The sequence below is a fragment of the Lepidochelys olivacea genome (assembly GCF_965140295.1).
Source record: "Lepidochelys olivacea isolate rLepOli2 genome assembly, chromosome: 4".
Classification (NCBI taxonomy): domain Eukaryota; kingdom Metazoa; phylum Chordata; order Testudines; family Cheloniidae; genus Lepidochelys; species Lepidochelys olivacea.
In genome coordinates, this window is record NC_140414.1 from 120,498,624 (window position 1) to 120,517,255 (window position 18,632).

The window sequence follows — 18,632 nt, forward strand, 5'->3', positions numbered from 1 at the left end:
GTAGATTTATTTTGTTGTGGCTTAGTATGCCTGTTTGGTCAGTAGTGCAACCACTCTTGAAATATTTTGTCCAGTTCTCAGGTCCACAATTCAAGGAGGATATTGACAAATAGGAGCGGCTTGAGAGAAGAATCACGAGAATGAGTAAAGGATTGGAAAACATGCCTTAGTGATATACTCTCTGTTTAGCTTAACAAAAAGAAGATTAAGAAGGTGACTTGGTTACAGTCTGTTGATACCTAGATTGGGAACAAAAATTTGTTAATGAGCCCTTCAGTCTAGCAGACAAAAGTGTTTGTGGGAATGGTTGGAGCTGAAGCTAGATAAATTCAGACTGGAAATAAGGTGTAAATTTGTAACGTTTAAGATAATTAGCCTTTGGAACAATTTACTAGGGATTGTGGTAGAGTCTTCATCTCTGGCAATTTTTAGAAAAAACACTCCATCTTAGAATCATAGAATATCAGGGTTGGAAGGGACCTCAGGAGGTCATCTAGTCCAACCCCCTGCTCAAAGCAGGACCAATCCCCACTTAAATCATCCCAGCCAGGGCTTTGTCAAGCCTCACCTTAAAAACTTCTAAGGAAGGAGATTCTACCACCTCCCTAGGTAACGCATTCCAGTGTTTCACCACCCTCCTAGTGAAAAAGTTTTTCCTAATATCCAACCTAAACCTCCCCCACTGCAACTTGAGACCATTACTCCTTGTCCTGTCCTCTTCTACCACTGAGACTAGTCTAGAACCATCCTCTCTGGAACCACCTCTCAGGTAGTTGAAAGCAGCTATCAAATCCCCCCCTCATTCTTCTCTTCTGTAGACTAAACAATCCCAGTTCCCTCAGCCTCTCCTCATAAGTCATGCGTTCCAGACCCCTAATAATTTTTGTTGCCCTTCGCTGGATTCTCTCCAGTTTATCCACATCCTTCTTGTAGTGTGGGGCCCAAAACTGGACACAGTACTCCAGATGAGGCCTCACCAATGTCGAATAGAGGGGAACGATCACGTCCCTCGATCTGCTCGCTATGCCCCTACTTATACATCCCAAAATGCCATTGGCCTTCTTGGCAACAAGGGCACGCTGCTGACTCATATCCAGCTTCTCGTCCACTGTCACCCCTAGGTCCTTTTCCGCAGAACTGCTGCCTAGCCATTCGGTCCCTAGTCTGTAGCTGTGCATTGGGTTCTTCCGTCCTAAGTGCAGGACCCTGCACTTATCCTTATTGAACCTCATCAGATTTCTTTTGGGCCAATCCTCCAATTTGTCTAGGTCCCTCTGTATTCTATCCCTGCCCTCCGGCTTATATACCACTCCTCCTAGTTTAGTATCATCCGCAAATTTGCTGAGGGTGCAATCCACACCATCCTCCAGATCATTTATGAAGATATTGAACAAAACCGTCCCCAGGACCGACCCCTGGGGTATTCCACTGGACACCGGCTGCCAACTAGACATGGAGCCATTGATCACTACCCGTTGAGCCCGACAATCTAGCCAGCTTTCTACCCACCTTATAGTGCATTCATCGAGCCCATACTTCCTTAACTTGCTGACAAGAATACTGTGGGAGACCGTGTCAAAAGCTTTGCTAAAGTCAAGAAACAATACATCCACTGCTTTCCCTTCATCCACAGAACCAGTAATCTCATCATAGAAGGCGATTAGATTAGTCAGGCATGACCTTCCCTTGGTGAATCCATGCTGACTGTTCCTGATCACTTTCCTCTCATGTAAGTGCTTCAGGATTGATTATTTGAGAACCTGCTCCATGATTTTTCCGGGGACTGAGGTGAGGCTGACTGGCCTGTAGTTCCCAGGATCCTCCTTCTTCCCTTTTTTAAAGATTGGCACTACATTAGCCTTTTTCCAGTCATCTGGGACTTCCCCCGTTTGCCACGAGTTTTCAAAGATAATGGCCAATGGCTCTGCAATCACAGCCGCCAATTCCTTTAGCACTCTCGGATGCAACTCATCCGGCCCCGTGGACTTGTGCACGTCCAGCTTTTCTAAATAGTCCCTAACCACCTCTTTCTCCACAGAGGGCTGGCCATCTACTCCCCATGTTGTGATGCCCAGCGCAGCAGTCTGGGAGCTGTCCTTGTAAGTGAAGACCGAGGCAAAAAAAGCATTGAGTACATTAGCTTTTTCCACATCCTCTGTCACTAGGTTGCCTCCCTTATTCAGTAAGGGGCCCACACTTTCCTTGGCTTTCTTCTTGTTGCCAATATACCTGAAGAAATCCTTCTTGTTACTCTTGACATCTCTTGCTAGCTGCAGCTCCAGGTGCGATTTGGCCCTCCTGATTTCATTCCTACATGCCCGAGCAATATTTTTATACTCTTCCCTGGTCATATATCCAACCTTCCAGTTCTTGTAAGCTTCTTTTTTATGTTTAAGATCCACTAGGATTTCACCGTTAAGCCAAGCTGGTCGCCTGCCATATTTACTATTCTTTCGACTCATCGGGATGGTTTGTCCCTGTAACCTCAACAGGGATTCCTTGAAATACAGCCAGCTCTCCTGGACTCCTTTCCCCTTCATGTTAGTCCCCCAGGGGATCCTACCCATCCGTTCCCTGAGGGAGTCGAAGTCTGCTTTTCTGAAGTCCAGGGTCCGTATCCTGCTGCTTACCTTTCTTCCCTGTGTCAGGATCCTGAACTCAACCAACTCATGGTCACTGCCTCCCAGATTCCCATCCACTTTTGCTTCCCCTACTAATTCTTCCCGGTTTGTGAGCAGCAGGTCAAGAAAAGCTGCCCCCCAGTTGGCTCCTCTAGCACTTGCACCAGGAAATTGTCCCCTATGCTTTCCAAAAACTTCCTGGATTGTCTATGCACCGCTGTATTGCTCTCCCAGCAGATATCAGGAAAATTAAAGTCACCCATGAGAACCAGGGCATGCGATCTAGTAGCTTCTGCGAGTTGCCAGAAGAAAGCCTCATCCACCTCATCCGCCTGGTCCGGTGGTCTATCGCAGACTCCCACCACTATATCACTCTTGTTGCTCACACTTCTAAACTTAATCCAGAGACACTCAGGTTTTTCTGCAGTTTCGTACCGGAGCTCTGAGCAGTCATACTGCTCCCTTACATACAGTGCTACTCCCCTACCTTTTCTGCCCTGCCTGTCCTTCCTGAACAGTTCATAACCATCCATGACAGTACTCCAGTCATGTGAGTTATCCCACCAAGTCTCTGTTATTCCAATCACGTCATAATTCCTTGACATCACCAGGACCTCCAGTTCTCCCTGCTTGTTTCCAAGGCTTTGTGCATTCGTATATAAGCACTTGAGATAACCTGCTGATCGCCCCTCATTCTCAATATGAGGCAGGAGCCCTCCCCTCACAGACGTTCCTGCCTGTGCTTCCTCCCGGTATCCCGCTTTCCCACTTACCTCAGGGCTTTGGTCTCCCTCCCCCGGTGAACCTAGTTTAAAGCCCTCCTCACTAGGTTAGCCAGCCTGCTCGCAAAGATGCTCTTCCCTCTCTTCGTAAGATGGAGCCCGTCTCTGCCCAGCACTCCTCTTTCATGGAACACCATCCCATGGTCAAAGAATCCAAAGCCTTCTCTCCGACACCACCTGCATAGCCATTCGTTGACTTCCACGATTTGACGGTCCCTACCCAGGCCTTTTCCTTCCACAGGGAGGATGGACGAGAACACCACTTGCGCCTCAAACTCCTTTATCCTTCTTCCCAGAGCCACGTAGTCCGCAGTGATCCACTCAAGGTCATTCTTGGCAGTATCATTGGTGCCCACGTGGAGAAGCAGGATGGGGTAGTGATCCGAGGGCTTGATGAGTCTCGGCAGTCTCTCCGTCACATCGTGAATCTTAGCCCCTGGCAAGCAGCAGACTTCTCGGTTTTCCCGGTCAGGGCAGCAGATAGATGACTCAGTCCCCCAGAGGAGAGAGTCCCCGACCACCACCACCCGCCTCCTTCTCTTGGGAGTGGTGGTCGTGGAACCCCCAATCTCAGGACAGTGCATCTCATGCCTTCCACCCAGCGGAGTCTCCTTCTGCTTTCTCCCCCCAGACATATCATCTGGTCCACTCTCTGCAATGGTACCTGTGGAGAGAGCATGAAAGCGGTTTGAACCTGGAAGGGTCAAGAAAACTTGCTTTTATTATGTAACTAGAATGGTTCAATAAAGCAGGCCCCAAGAGGAGAAGTTAATGGAAACTTCTGGGTGTGAATTAACTGAAGAGTGAAGGGGGGAAACTGAGCCTGGGGTGACTGTATTGCCATATTGTTTGGTGGCCAGCTCTGAGCCACACTTTTCAGTGGAATAGAATAAATACATTGGGTTGGGGGTTGGAAACATGCTATTGTAACATGACAAAAGTGGCTTATCCTATTCATTTGTACTGAATGGAAATAGCCTTTCTAAAAGGTTAAATCAGAGCATCAAAGTACATCAGTAATACACTAGAAATTTGCTTCATAAATCTTCAGACTTCTATTAATGCTTCTATTAATTGCTTGAGACAACCATCTCAGAGGTGGTTTTTCTCTCTCTCATTTCCACCCCCTTATTTCCCATGTTGGCCTCTACGGAAGATTTCTAATTGCATGCAGGTTACAAACTGTTAATGTTCTCAAAATGTTGTCAGTATTCAGGTAAAATACAGCGACCTTCCCAAAGGGATGTAGGACTAAACTTAGAATGTCCTTGTTTTTAGTGTTTTAACAAGTCCTTTGCAGAGATGGTACTAGTAATTGCATTTCTATTTTGGCTGAGTCACAGTGTCTTGTTAGTACTGGCTTCAGAGGAAGATTTCATGTGTCTTCCCTACTAGCCAGAAGATACCAAGTTCATATCCATTTGCCATAGTTTGAAGAGCATTCATAAGTTGAATGATGGGAAAACTGTATTTTCTCAAGTTAAAGGCTGAGTTATTTTTAGGACTATGTGACTTGTTAGAAATCTCTTCCACTGCAAATGTTTCTGCACTCACTTAATTCCTTCTCCAAGCATTATTTTCAAATATTTATTGCAGTTGTTTTGTTATGCCTATAAGGCTGAAAAAGAACAGTACTACCTAGAATGTTTTTATATTTTTCCTGTCTTTTTGTTGGGGTTTGTGCTCCAGGTAGTTTTGTAAGGACATTTGCCACATGACTTAGAAACGGAGATCATCTTCAATTATTGCAACAACTAGATAACAAGACTAAGTTGAATTACAAAAGATAACAGGGATAACACTGTGCATGGCACTGTCCAAGGAAATTAAAGACACAGTCCCTTCCCCTAATAGTTTAGAGTTGAAGGCCTAGAGTCAGTGAAGTGTTATGGCTAGGTATACAGTTACCCCCTCCCATGTTGATTTTGAAGCCAGCTGGACCCTTAGGTAGGATTAGAACTCAGGTGAGTTAGGAGAGGTTAGACTAGATAACCTTTGCAGTCCTTTCTAACCCTATGATTCTATACTTCTATGTGAGGTAGGGAAGGATAACTTGACAAGGGGAGCAGAGAGGTACGTTTACCTAAAATAGAATATGGGGGTTTAAGTCGATTCTAAATATAGGTAAGTAGGTAGATATAGACTTTAATAATCTATCTGTTTCCATGGTGTTGAGTAACATGGCAGAGCCTTTAAGCCCTCAGCTAACCTACTTCTATAGCAGAATTTTTTTCTGCTTCTATTTGTGTTCTTCCACCACTTACCAAAAAAAAAAAATAAAGCCCTTCCTCAAAAACAGAATAAAAGTAGCCATAATTATTAACATGATTCAGGCCTAAGGATCCCAATCCTACCAGGATCTCTGCAGGGGCATACCCACTACACCTATGTGGATCCCCATCAAAGTCAGTGAGACTCCTCATAGGACAGAAGTCTGCCTCCTTGGAACTCATTACAAGAGTTAGAAGGAAATTAGAAATCCAGGTCCCTTCCTTGTATGCAACATACTTTTTTTTTTTTAATTACCAGTACTTATTTTGAAAAATCATCATCAGGCCTCACGTGACATTTGATTTGTCCAGGAAGAGTTTTTTATCTGCTGATCCTAAATTCTTAAAAATTGTTTATTTTGAAAATAAAATGATCAAAGGAGAAATGGAACACTTCACAAGTGTGTATGAAAGTCTGATTATGTGGTGCTGGTTAATATAAAAAAATGTGCAATCGTGGTATTGAAGGTTTTGACCAGTGCTTCATAGAGACCATCATGTCTACTACTTAGATGGCAAGGTCACAGTGTACACTGGTTTCAGAGTAACAGCCGTGTTAGTCTGTATTCGCAAAAAGAAAAGGAGTACTTGTGGCACCTTAGAGACTAACCAATTTATTTGAGCATGAGCTTTCGTGAGCTACAGCTCACTTCATCGGATGCATACCGTGCAAACTGCAGCAGACTTTATATACACACAGAGAATATGAAACAATACCTCCTCCCACCCCACTCTCCTGCTGGTAATAGCTTGTCTAAAGTGATCATCAGGTTGGGCCATTTCCAGCACAAATCCAGGTTTTCTCACCCTCCACCCCCCCACACAAATTCACTCTCCTGCTCGTGATAGCCCATCCAAAGTGACAACTCTTTACACAATGTGCATGATAATCAAGTTGGGCCATTTCCTGCACAAATCCAGGTTCTCTCACACACACACCCCCACCCCCATACACCCACAAACTCACTCTCCTGCTGGTAATAGCTCATCCAAACTGACCAATCTCCAAGTTTAAATCCAAGTTAAACCAGAACATCTGGGGGGGGGGGGTAGGAAAAAACAAGGGGAAATAGGCTACCTTGCATAATGACTTAGCCACTCCCAGTCTCTATTTAAGCCTAAATTAATAGTATCGAATTTGCAAATGAATTGTGTACACTGGGTGATTGCCACTCATGCAGTGCTTAAATTTTGTGTAGACCTGTAAGGTTCTAAATTACAAGATCTGCAAATTCCTACTGACATGAGATTAGGTATAAATGGAATTATAGATTTAGTCTTCAGGGGATCAAATTTACCCAGACAGCTTTAAGGATGTAAAAACTTTTGCTTCATAAATGCATATAAGGAAATAGGCATTGCTCAAATATGCATTTACACAAAGGTTTTTAAACCGTGAATATTGGCTGCAGGGTATTCTCTTCAGAGGACCAATTTTTCTTTCGGTGTTTTTCGGGTTTTTGTTAGAATAAATGGACACAAATCAGATGTCAAGAATTGTAACATTCATAAACCAGTCGGAGAACACTTCAATCTCTCTGGTCACGCAATTACAGACATGAAGGTCGCTATCTTAAAACAAAAAAACTTCAAATCCAGACTCCAGCGAGAAACTGCTGAATTGGAATTCATTTGCAAATTGGATACTATTAATTTAGGCTTAAATAGAGACTGGGAGTGGCTAAGTCATTATGCAAGGTAGCCTATTTCCCCTTGTTTTTTCCTACACCCCCTCCCCCCCCCAGGCGTTCTGGTTAAACTTGGATTTATGCTGGAAATGGCCCACCTTGATTATCATACACATTGTAAAGAGTGTGGTCACTTTAGATAAGCTATTACCAGCAGGAGAGTGGGGTGGGAGGAGGTATTGTTTCATGGGCTCTGTGTATATAATGTCTTCTGCAGTTTCCACAGTATGCATCCGATGAAGTGAGCTGTAGCTCACGAAAGCTTATGCTCAAATAAATTGGTTAGTCTCTAAGGTGCCCCAAGTACTCCTTTTCTTTTTGGGTTTTTGTTTGTTTGTTTTTACTGGTCTCAGGCTACCACGCTAATTTGTCCTTTGAGATTGCTGTACTTTTTAACATGTACTTCAAAACACTTAGTTACTCAGTCATCCAGACACACAGTACTTAGTTTAAAATGTGTGGACTGAACTGGCTAAAGTAGTCTTTCATAATGTAAAATGTTTCACAAAAGAATCCCTTTGTTGTGTAAATCATGTTAGATATGACACATATGCAAGATTTTAATGCTTTGTTGTTCTGGGTAGAGTTTTTTTTAAATAATCTCTTTGCTGTGTTTGGTATAGTTCAACATACGTAAAAGGAAGTTGTTTAAAAGACAAATGTGTATTCTGTCACTGTTGAGTATGAACAGCAGACACAGTAGTTTAGTAGTCCAAGATTCCAAGGAATGTAAACATATCATTGCTGTTTGAGTGGCTAGGATCTAACTCTTCAATTGACAGTGCTTTTAAAAATTGAAAAATACCATTTTGCAATCTAAGGGTGTAACCGTATAAAGTTTGACTATGTGGAATACTTTTAAACAGATTAACAGTGTTGCCACCACAGATCATTTAAATTATGCTGGATACTGGCTCTTGTATCCTAAATGTAGGATAGGAAACTTAAATTGCGTGGAATGCTCTTAGTTGTTTTAAACTTTTAATATGAAAATATGAAGTCGGTGCTTCAGGGACCAGATTTTCAAAAGTGCTCAGCACCTACAGATGGTAACAGCTTTCAAAAAGATTTCAGCTCTCATTTACACATCTGTACAAAATGGCCAGATCTTAAAAAATGCTCTAGACCCCAGCCACTCCTATAGTTCCCTGTCAGGAAGCAGAGGGTCAGTGACTTGTACAAGAGCACAGAGTGAGCTTTATCTGATCCAGAATTAGCACACCAGCCTTTCTGGCTTCTAGTCTTGTGCTCTGATTTCTAAACTATGCTTTTCTCTCTTTAGTATATTACAGAAGTGACACACTTGGATCTTGTTACTGGAATCATGTAAGCTTAGGTTCCCCTACTGAGCCTGATGTTGCAGCATGTGTTATGTACTATCCCATGATCCAGCATCCAGCTTTGTGATTTTAAATATATGGCGTGAAATCCTGATCCCATTGAAGTAAATAGCATTGCACCCATTGATTTCAAAAGGGCCAGGATTTCATCCATTAATATCTAAATTATATGTAGCCATAAAACACTAATGATTTTAAACTACCTTACCCTTTAGAAATCAAAATTATATTTTTCATTTTTTAAAAAAAAAACCATTGCATTAGATAGTACATGAACTTCACATATTCTGGAACCTTTTTGGATACATCATGAGGCGACACGAAGCTTCTGCTGGACTTTTTGATTTCCATAAAATCGGTATTCTGTTTTATTTTAACAGATTTGCCCCTGAAGAATGCTGCTTTGAAGAAGGACCCTATAGATGTAAGATCTTGTAACGTTTGCTTTGTTTTACATTTTGGATTTACATTGAGCAGTCTCTGAAGGGAAATAAGAGAGACGGGGTGCCTTTTATTGGACCAGTTTCAATAATACCTTTTATTGGACCAGTTTCAACAGAAGTTCAACCTCACGCATCTTGTCTTTCTAATATCCTGGGACGACAAAATTGCATATCGCAATGTAAAGGGAAATGTTATTTCTAGTATATACAAGGTCTGTGTATAATTAAGTTATGCAGCTATGCAAATTGATGCATAATTGCTATTTTTCAATTTGCCACATAATTGTGCTTAGAGTACCTCAGCTCTTCCTTTCTTACCTTCACCATCCAGAGCTTGGTTCTTATCTCTGAACCTGTGCTCTCAACCTGATAGGTGTTGAGAGCATTGCAGATGCAAGCACACTGAACTTTTCAGGAAAGAGGTTTTGTTACATTACTTTGCAACAGTCTGTGGCCATTTCAGGACCAGTGTTGACAGATTGAAATGAGAAGCTTCATTAAATCTCCTCAGCAGGAGGAACAGAGAGGAAAAATGGGGGTGATAATTGAAACTTTAAGAAGGCCAGGCTTTCTGATAATACTATGTGTTGTGATCATACAAGGATTTGTAAATTGATAAATATAATAGGGTGTAGTTGAAAACATTGCAGATGTAAAATGTCATAGGGTATTAAAGGCATGTACTTTATAACACAAAGCTGCTAATCCAGATGACAAAGTAATTTATTAAAGTATAAAAATTAATAATCTATAATGTACTTAAAAATGTTAGAATCACTAAGCATTTACCTGTCTGAGCTATTACTAGAGAATGGTTCTTTCTGTAAGAATTATTTCCCAGTCCTGTATTATTATGGTGATTTACTGCATTTCTGGTCATCCTAAAACTGCTATTTATAAATTTAGTATCTGCACCTGTAGCTGTGTGCTCTCCCATTAATGCCGATTAGTATGTAGTCCATTCTATTACATCCTTTTCAAAACCTATAAAAATATGTTTTAATTGAAGCTTGAAGGAAAGCTCTCATTAAAAATATGGTAAGTAGAAATTCTGGAAATACTAATAGTTATTACAGAGCTAGACTGGTCTTCCATCATGTTGCTGTTCTATGTTAGTGTAGGTATTAGAGCTCTGAGAACAAACTTGTTTGTGTTCATTCAGTTCTTTCCTTCTACGGCATATTCTATTTTGAGAGTAGCAATTGGGGAAAACTTTCTCTTCTTTCAGCCTTCATAACTTCAATGAATAAAATAAGTGTATTAACTTTGCAATTGTGATTTACGCTTAGGTGGAAAACTCTGACCCACAAAGAGTTGAAGAGTGTAGCTACAGAGAAAGGAAATCTAAATCTCCAGTAACCACAGATAAAGAAACAGGTAAGTAAGTATATTCTTACGTATACTGTACACCAGAGCTGGTTAAAAAAACACTGACAGAACCATTTTCAGTAGTTCCGTGAAAATTGAAAAGTGTCAATTTTGCCAAAATTTCCTTTCAAAGTAAAAATGAGCGGGAGGGAGTGTTTCAGCCTTTCTGGGACAAACATTTTTCCTTTCGAAATGACTTTTTGCTTAATATTTTTTTTATTTTGTATTCTATATTATTTCAGTCAAAGTTGAAATAAAAGTTTCAATTGACCAAAAACAATTTTTTCCTGGAATTTTCTTTCATGGAGGATTTCAGTGTTTTCAGGTTTTGTTCTTAATTAGAACAAAAACAAATTTTCAAAATCTTGCTCAAAATGGAATTTCCATTCTCCACACAGCTCTATTGTATACACATGCAGCTAAACAAAAAGGGAAGTTCCATGCTAAATGTGTTTGTGAAATATATTTCTCTTGCTGATTGTTTCACCATGGAATTCCTTAAACCATGACTTAATTTTTAATTTTTGACTTTGGGATATACCAGCAAAGGGTAATTGTATGATGCTGTTTGGGACCAATAGTTCAGACTAATATACACTGTTTATTTCTTTATAACTTTCAGCTCTCAGTTGCATGAGAGTGGCTCAAAAATCACTGTCCTACCCTCATTTTTCTCTTCAGAGATATTACTGAATTATCTGATCAGATAATTTGGTATTTCAGTTGTTTTTACTATTGGACATTTTGAATCCAAAAAAGTTAGGCCTAAATTTTCAGGAAGTTTCATCATGCAGTTACCATAGTTGTATACTGAAGTTGGGTAACTCTTTGCATTCACAGAACTTTTATGCATGCAAATCCCCCAAAATAAAGCAGGAACAGCACAACAGCAGTGTACTGCTGTAAGCGAAGAAGATTTTACAAATCTCTTTTCATTCCCACATATTGCGTTGAACCGTTTTCTTATAATTGGCCCACAGGTGATTAGAATTCCCTGCACACCCAGATATCTCAATGTTAATGCCCCCTTTTTTGTTTAGCTCCCTCCCACGATGCCATAGGTGGTACTAGTGACCATTTAAACTTTGGTCAGAGAAATCAAACTCGACTTCACATCCCTTCAAAGCCCTATTGAAGGCAAAGCTGTTATTGAGTTATCCAGTGTAACTTCTACAGTACAATGGCAGTCTGTAATGAAAAAAATCTCTCACACAAGAGTATTGTACAACTGTTAATTTTGTGGTCAAACTAAGGTCAAACATACTTTTTTGGCATAAGAATTATTCTTTACATACTCTTGCTTTTTTACATAATATATGGGAAGAACATATAGGTGAAATACTGAACACCAGAAAAAAATACCTTACCTTTCCTCTAGATTTTCCTTACTGCTAGAATAGGGAGACAAAAATAAGTCTAAATGTACCCTTTATTTTCCTTCTTGTGTGTGAATGTTAGTGATCATAAAAGGCACCTCTCTGATATCCCCACAGAGTGAAGTCCTCTGTATATTCACAGAACAGGTATAGTAAACGCAGCTACAGTGCCTTAGAACCCTGATTTGGAGGGATTATCGTTAGCAGGGTAGTTCAGTCTCAGTGCCCAATCACTAGACCTGTCCCCTGGGACTGCCAACAGATGTACTGCGTCCACTGGGAATTGGACTGAGGAAAATCAATCACAGTGTAACTTCAGAATGAAGATTTAAATACTTAATTCTGTTCTACTCAGTCCAGCTCCAGGCAAGATGCAACATACAGTGCATAAATGCTCTTCATCGCTACACTTTTCTCTGAGCATTTTATATCCAATATATGCAGTGTATACTAATAACTTGATCATTTATATATTTATACCTTTGTGTTTCAGCACAGGAAACTTCAAATACCATAGACATGACAGCAGCAGCAAAAATCCAGATTGAAGTAAAAGATCAAGAGGTAAGCATGCTTATTATATTCACCTTTTACAGACTGAAGCAAAACATACATAATCATTTTACTTCAAGACCTTGGGTTTCCTGACCCAGCATTCTAAATGGAACATGAAGTTGGTACATATACAGATACTTTTGAACTACCAGTGCCTGGGAACAGGATTGCCTCTTCTGTTCTCTCATGTGGCAAATCTGACATACTCCCACTTTTTAATTACAGATAGAAATACCTGATCAGGAAAAAGTAAGCAGCATGCCAGGAATGGAAAAAAACCAATCGCCTACTCGAGAGGGTGAATCAGGTAGCTAAAACAACTGTAGACACACTCATATTTATCTTCATAAATCTTGAGGGCTTTTTATACTTGTGTGTTCAAATTTGTGTCTATAACCTGTGGCTCATGGGCCAGTTTGGTAACTTAATGACAGTGCTCTGCACAGCCATGCATAAGGCTCAGGTCTGATTTCCAGTCCTAGTCTCTACCTTCAAAGGTTGATTTGGTTCCAAGAAATTTGTGGGAGTACCTGGCACTGATCATTGATGAACTCTCTCATTAGGGAGTAGCACAGGCAGATTAGAGACACCTGATCCCTGCAGGAGCAGAGACCTCCAGCCAGGACTTTGTTTTGTCCAGCCAGGACTGGAGCCTTCCCTTCACATTGCCTCTGCAGGAATTGGGTGTCACTGGTCCTGAGGCAGCGCAGGGAGCCCTCTGCAGCTGCGTTATGGTCCCCCACACTCCCATGACAGCAGGGCTACAGGGGGCTCCCTGTGCTGCTGCAGAAGCCATTCATCAGCATGTAGCATCCCCTGGAGCTGGGGGCTCATCTTTCTCAACAGCTGTTTGGATAATAGGGTTTCAGATAAACAGGAGAATAATGTATATTTTTATTTATTTATTTATTTATTTTTATTTATTGAGACTGCCTTCTTGTTCTCCAATATCTCCATTTTTCATTTAAACAAAAAAGTCAAATATAGCCCTTATGGTTGAGAAAATAACCTTGAAAACATGCACGTGACCCATGCAGTACTGTCTGCTTGAGTTTGCAGAGAGTCAAAAACAATTACTCTGACAAGTGGGCATCGCTCCTGTTCATCTCCATGGACTGTTAACTCAGATGTTAAATGTCAACATCGTTACGTATTTCACTGATGTTAAAAGCAGTTGAGAAAGCAGAGGGATGTATTAGGAAGACCTGCATAATCTGTTGAGTGGCATTTCTTTTTGGTGTTACGAGTGGATGGCGCATAGGGGAGTACCACTGCCTCTTTGTCCCCAAATTGATCAGTGGAGCTGAAAGGCCAGAGTGGAGGAACAGAGCCAGAGTGCATCCTCATCAAATGGCAGCCACTCCCATAGAATCCAGCAAGGAATCCCCATTTCCATCAAGGGAGAGCCGAGTCCAGCAGTACCCATAGGTATAGGTGCATCGTACTGAGAGGGAACCAACTCCTGCAAGCCTCAGGATCCCAGCAGAATAAACACAATCATATTTTGAACATCACAAAATCTACTGCGAGTGGTGTCTCATTTTGGCATCTGAAGTAGGTGGAGCTTAGCTTGTTGGTAAAGCTTGAGAGAATATCCCTATTTTTTTTTTTTCCCAGTTCAAGCCCCGATGGACAGGGCATAGGGGCTTGATCTGGGAGGTGAAGTTGGGGGGAGACAAAGAGGGAATAGGCACTCCACTCTAATAATATCCCCCCAAATGTTTCACCTGTTCAGTCAGAGCATCTACTGTCAGAATCTATATGGGAATATCCATCTAAGAATTGTGATCTGCCCTGGGTAATATTGATTAAGCCCTGCCTCAATTACCACTGAAGAGTTTTACAAAAAGAAGATATTGCTCCTCTTAACCATAATTATTTTATATACGCTACATATTAATGACATTAGAAGAGTAAAAATATGTGAATGATATTGGACTAATGGAAATTTTCACTTCCTCTCTTGATGACACTAAACTGGGAGGAGAGGTAGATAGGATACAGAGGGACCTAGACAAATTAGAGGATCGGTCCAAAATAAATCTGATGAGGTTCAACAAAGACAAGTGTAGAGTCCTGCACTTAGGACAGAAGAATCCCATGCACTGCTACAGACTGGAACCGAATGGCTAGGCAGCAGTTCTGCAGAAAAAGACCTAGGGGTGACAGTGGATGAGAAGCTGGATATGAATCGACAGTATGCCCTTGTTGCCAAGAAGGCCAATGGCATTTTGGGATGTATAAGTAGGGGCATTGCCAGCAGATTGGGGGACGTGATCGTTCCCCTCTATTCGACATTGGTGAGGCCTCATCTGGAGTACTGTGTGCAGTTATGGGCCCCACACTACAAGAAGGATGTGGATAAATTGGAGAGAGTCCAGCGAAGGGCAACAAAAATGATTTAGGGGTCTGGAACACATGACTTATGAGGAGAGGCTGAGGGAACTGGGATTGTTTAGTCTGCAGAAGAGAAGAATGAGGGGGGATTTGATAGCTGCTTTCAACTACCCGAAAGGGTTCCAAAGAGGATGGATCTAGACTGTTCTCAGTGGTAGCAGATGACAGAACAAGGAGTAATGGTCTCAAGTTGCAGTGGGGGAGGTTTAGGTTGGATGTTAGGAAAAAACTTTTTCACTACGAGGGTGGTGAAGCACTGGAATGCATTACGTAGGGAGGTGGTGGAATCTCCTTCCTTTGAGGTTTTAAGGTCAGGCTTGACAAAGCCCTGGCTGGGATGATTTAGTTGGGGATTGGTCCTGCTATGAGCAGGGGGTTGGGCTAGATGACCTCCTGAAGTCCCTTCCAACCCTGATATTCTGTGATTCTATGATGACTGCTTTTCTTCTATTGCTCCAGAGAATAAATGAATTTGTCAACATGATTCATTATAAATATATTTGAATGCAAACATATGGCATGTAAAATAGTTTTGCTGTTTAATCTGGTTGGAGTGCAGTTGAGGTCCATGTTTAATTTAGTGTGCCACATCTATGAAATTGAGGTTGTTTTTTATACTTTTTTAAAAAAACTGAAGTAATATGGAACTGAAAGTCTCTTCATTGTTTCATGTATTTGCTCCTTCAAAGAGAAGGGCTTGATTTTTTTTATTTCCCCCCTTCCCCCCCCCCCCCCCCGATTTACATTTTTGTAAATCAGGGACAACTTGGCTGACATCAGTGGAATTACACTGATGCAAAACGGGTGTAAAGAAGAAGAGGATCAGGCTCTCATAAGCATAGACAGGAGCATTTCAGTTAAACATTTAAACTGTTTTGCAGATGATTATCCAGTTACTCAAGATTTGAGAAAAGGAAACAAACAGAGTCAGTGCTCCAAAATAAAAGATAACAAGGTATTTTTATCCATTTTCACTGTTTTAGTCAAAAAGATATTGAGAGAATTTGGTGTCTGATGCTGTAAATATGTGTTTGATTTTTGGAGGGGAGTGGTTTTCATAATTACAGTAATTGTAAATGCTTACAATAATATTTTAATGGTTAAATTTTACTATGTAAAGATTCAAACTGTTCAAGCCTCAATTTTGAACTCTTCCAAAATTTTGAGGCTGCTAAGTGTCATGCATCAGATGTGACATTCACACATTTGGCAGCTCTTCGCACCTTCCTTCATTTCAATATAAACTGCCTGCAGCAGAATCTTGTACATCTGGCTGGTCACAACCTCAGTTCCCTCTCAACCATTGCAGGCAGCTGCTGCTACCAAAGATTTTGCTTCCCCTCTCTCTGCTCCTCTTGTTGGTGCCCTGCCAACTTGGGTCTCTGGAATTGGGGGAAGGGGAAGAAGAGGAGGAGGCTGGTGCTATATATTGCAGGCAGAGACATGAGGAAATGAGGGAGAAGGGGCAAAATGGAGGAATACTGAAAGGGAGGAACAAAAAGGTGGGTTAGAATGGGGAGTAGGGACAGAGATTGGGCAGGAGCTGAAAATGAGCAGGATTTAAAGGCTGAAAGAGGATTGGGACATAATTGTGGGGTGACTGGAGAGGGACAGCTTGGTGAAGCCTATTTCAGGTTCACTGCCCCCTAAAATCTTCTTCCTATACAACACTCCTAGGCTGTGCCAGCCTCTTCTACAGGCCCACCCACAGTCCAGGCTATCTCAGCTTATCCCCCTGAAGAAAACACCCCTTCTAAACTCTCCTTCCAACATCCCATATTCCATTGGTTGCCCCAGTCCCCTGCTTTTGAGGTTTAATGGGAATAGGCTCCTGTCTCCCTTGCATGTATGGCTATGAAGGACCCTGAAGGGGAAACCACTAGCTATTTTTCATCATCAAGAAATGTCACACACACAGCTGAACACCACCTGGTTACTGTGAAATTTGTATAATCAGTAGGGAAAATACCAGGTTATTTTTTCTTTCCCGTGCATCTGATAGAAAAATAGCCATTATCTGAGTGTGTCTGAGTATATTCTGTGTGACCAGATTGCCCCACTACTTGGTACCAGCATTCAACTGATGCTCTGTGTTTGGTAAGAAAAAAAAAAAGATAGCGTGTACAGCAGAGGTCCCACAGTAGTATGTCTTCTATTGACCTTTCATTAATCTGCAAATATTAAGACAAAATTGGAGGGATAAAATGCTCTATAGAGGAATGAGCCCATGAGATTTTGTTTATTCTCTCCCCCATTGACTTTAGTACTAAAGTTTTAATAGGGAATTAAATAGCCATGAAGAATAAAAATAGTATTTTACATTCATATTTTTTAAGAGTAGCTGGCAGTGACCTTATAGTTGTAATAAAATACCTCTTTTTATTATTATTTTTTCAAAATAATTAAGGACGTGACCTCTGGAGATACAGCTGAGGTATCCAAAGAAATCATTAGGAAACACATACCTCTTTCAAGTGCTGTGGAAGAAAAAGGTAATGTAAATATAAATTCAGGGCAATTTACTGAAACTGTACACAGTTAATTTTTTTAATTAGAATATGTCTCTGAGAATGAGAATCTTTATTTCATAATTAAATATTTGCTTATCTTCTCCATTAATAGAGTTGTCCATAAAAATGTTAAGTGTAGCAGCCATTGAAAAACACATGGTTGGCTTCTGAAACTCCCAAAGAGTTGATTTGGGGCCCCTGGAAGACCTGTCCAGAGAAGGTGCACAGGAATGTAAGCCAGCCACTGCTTCTGCTCCATTGCATGACCTGGAGTCAGAAAATGGGCAGTTTGCCAGAGAGATGGGAGGGTCAGGGCACTTCACTAGTGAGGCTCTGTGTAAATCTGGCCATAAATTAAAGCTGCCTTTCCTTGACAGAACCACAACCTGCTCTCCCAGAGAGGAACTCCCCTTTCCAATACAGCTGCCTGTAGGAGTAAAGTGTATAAATTGCATTGATTGTGGGTGATTTAGCCCTATTAATTAATTTATACACTGTACTAAAAAAAAATGATATAGTGTCCTATGAATTAATGTTGGCTTTGACTTCCTCATCTACCTTCCTTTGCATAGTGTCTATACACTAACAAGGGATTGATCTGTTTAATGGCTTCAATTCTCAATACCAACAAACCTGCTGACAAATCTGAGTTTGTTTTGCAATTAACCACCTATTCAGCTCACCTCCCTACTTTCTGGTTGGTGGGTGTGGGGAAAAAATTAATAGTAGTATCAATAAATGAGTTGACTTTGGGGTTCTTGTTATAATAATATGGGTCACCCTCTCAAACATTGTAATTCCATTACTTTAAAATCCAAAATCCTGTACAGTAACTCCCACTTGTCTAATGAAGCAGCCTAAACAACATAATACAGCAAAAATTGTAAGACAAATACTATCTGATGTATTAATAATATTTTTACTGACGTTTAATTTATAGTACCCTCAGGCATATAAAGTAGTTTTGAGACAGTACAGAGACTGTGGCCAGTACTTTTTGTTTCTAAAGCAAAGATACGCAGTGAAGTTGTGTCTTTGACTTTGTATTTTGTGCAGATGAGTTAACCAGCAAGCAGGATACTTGTGAAAAAGCAAAGCAGAGTCTGGAGTCTAATTTAAGTTCTGTAGAGGCAAGTAGTCTTATCCATCTTAATTCATTGCCATTTGAAAGTTTAGCATTAAAACAAAATTACATTTTGTCTTTTACTTTCTGACTGCATCAATAAAAATAATATTGACTTCACCACAGCCATAGAAGAAAACAATGATTCGATCACCTGGA

General features: G+C 40.9%; 1 protein-coding gene across 1 annotated transcript in view; it reads left to right on the forward strand.

Annotated features, from left to right (window-relative positions):
• The window catches only part of BOD1L1 (biorientation of chromosomes in cell division 1 like 1), a 56,942-nt gene that overhangs the window by 23,733 nt on the left and 14,577 nt on the right, over positions 1–18,632 (forward strand). Inside the window, exons 13-19 of the mRNA XM_084625443.1 lie at positions 9,082–9,125; positions 10,434–10,521; positions 12,382–12,452; positions 12,669–12,750; positions 15,722–15,795; positions 17,248–17,332; positions 18,407–18,480. Of these exons, the coding sequence (XP_084481569.1) occupies positions 9,082–9,125; positions 10,434–10,521; positions 12,382–12,452; positions 12,669–12,750; positions 15,722–15,795; positions 17,248–17,332; positions 18,407–18,480 (518 nt within the window). The remainder of the gene's footprint in view (positions 1–9,081; positions 9,126–10,433; positions 10,522–12,381; positions 12,453–12,668; positions 12,751–15,721; positions 15,796–17,247; positions 17,333–18,406; positions 18,481–18,632) is intronic.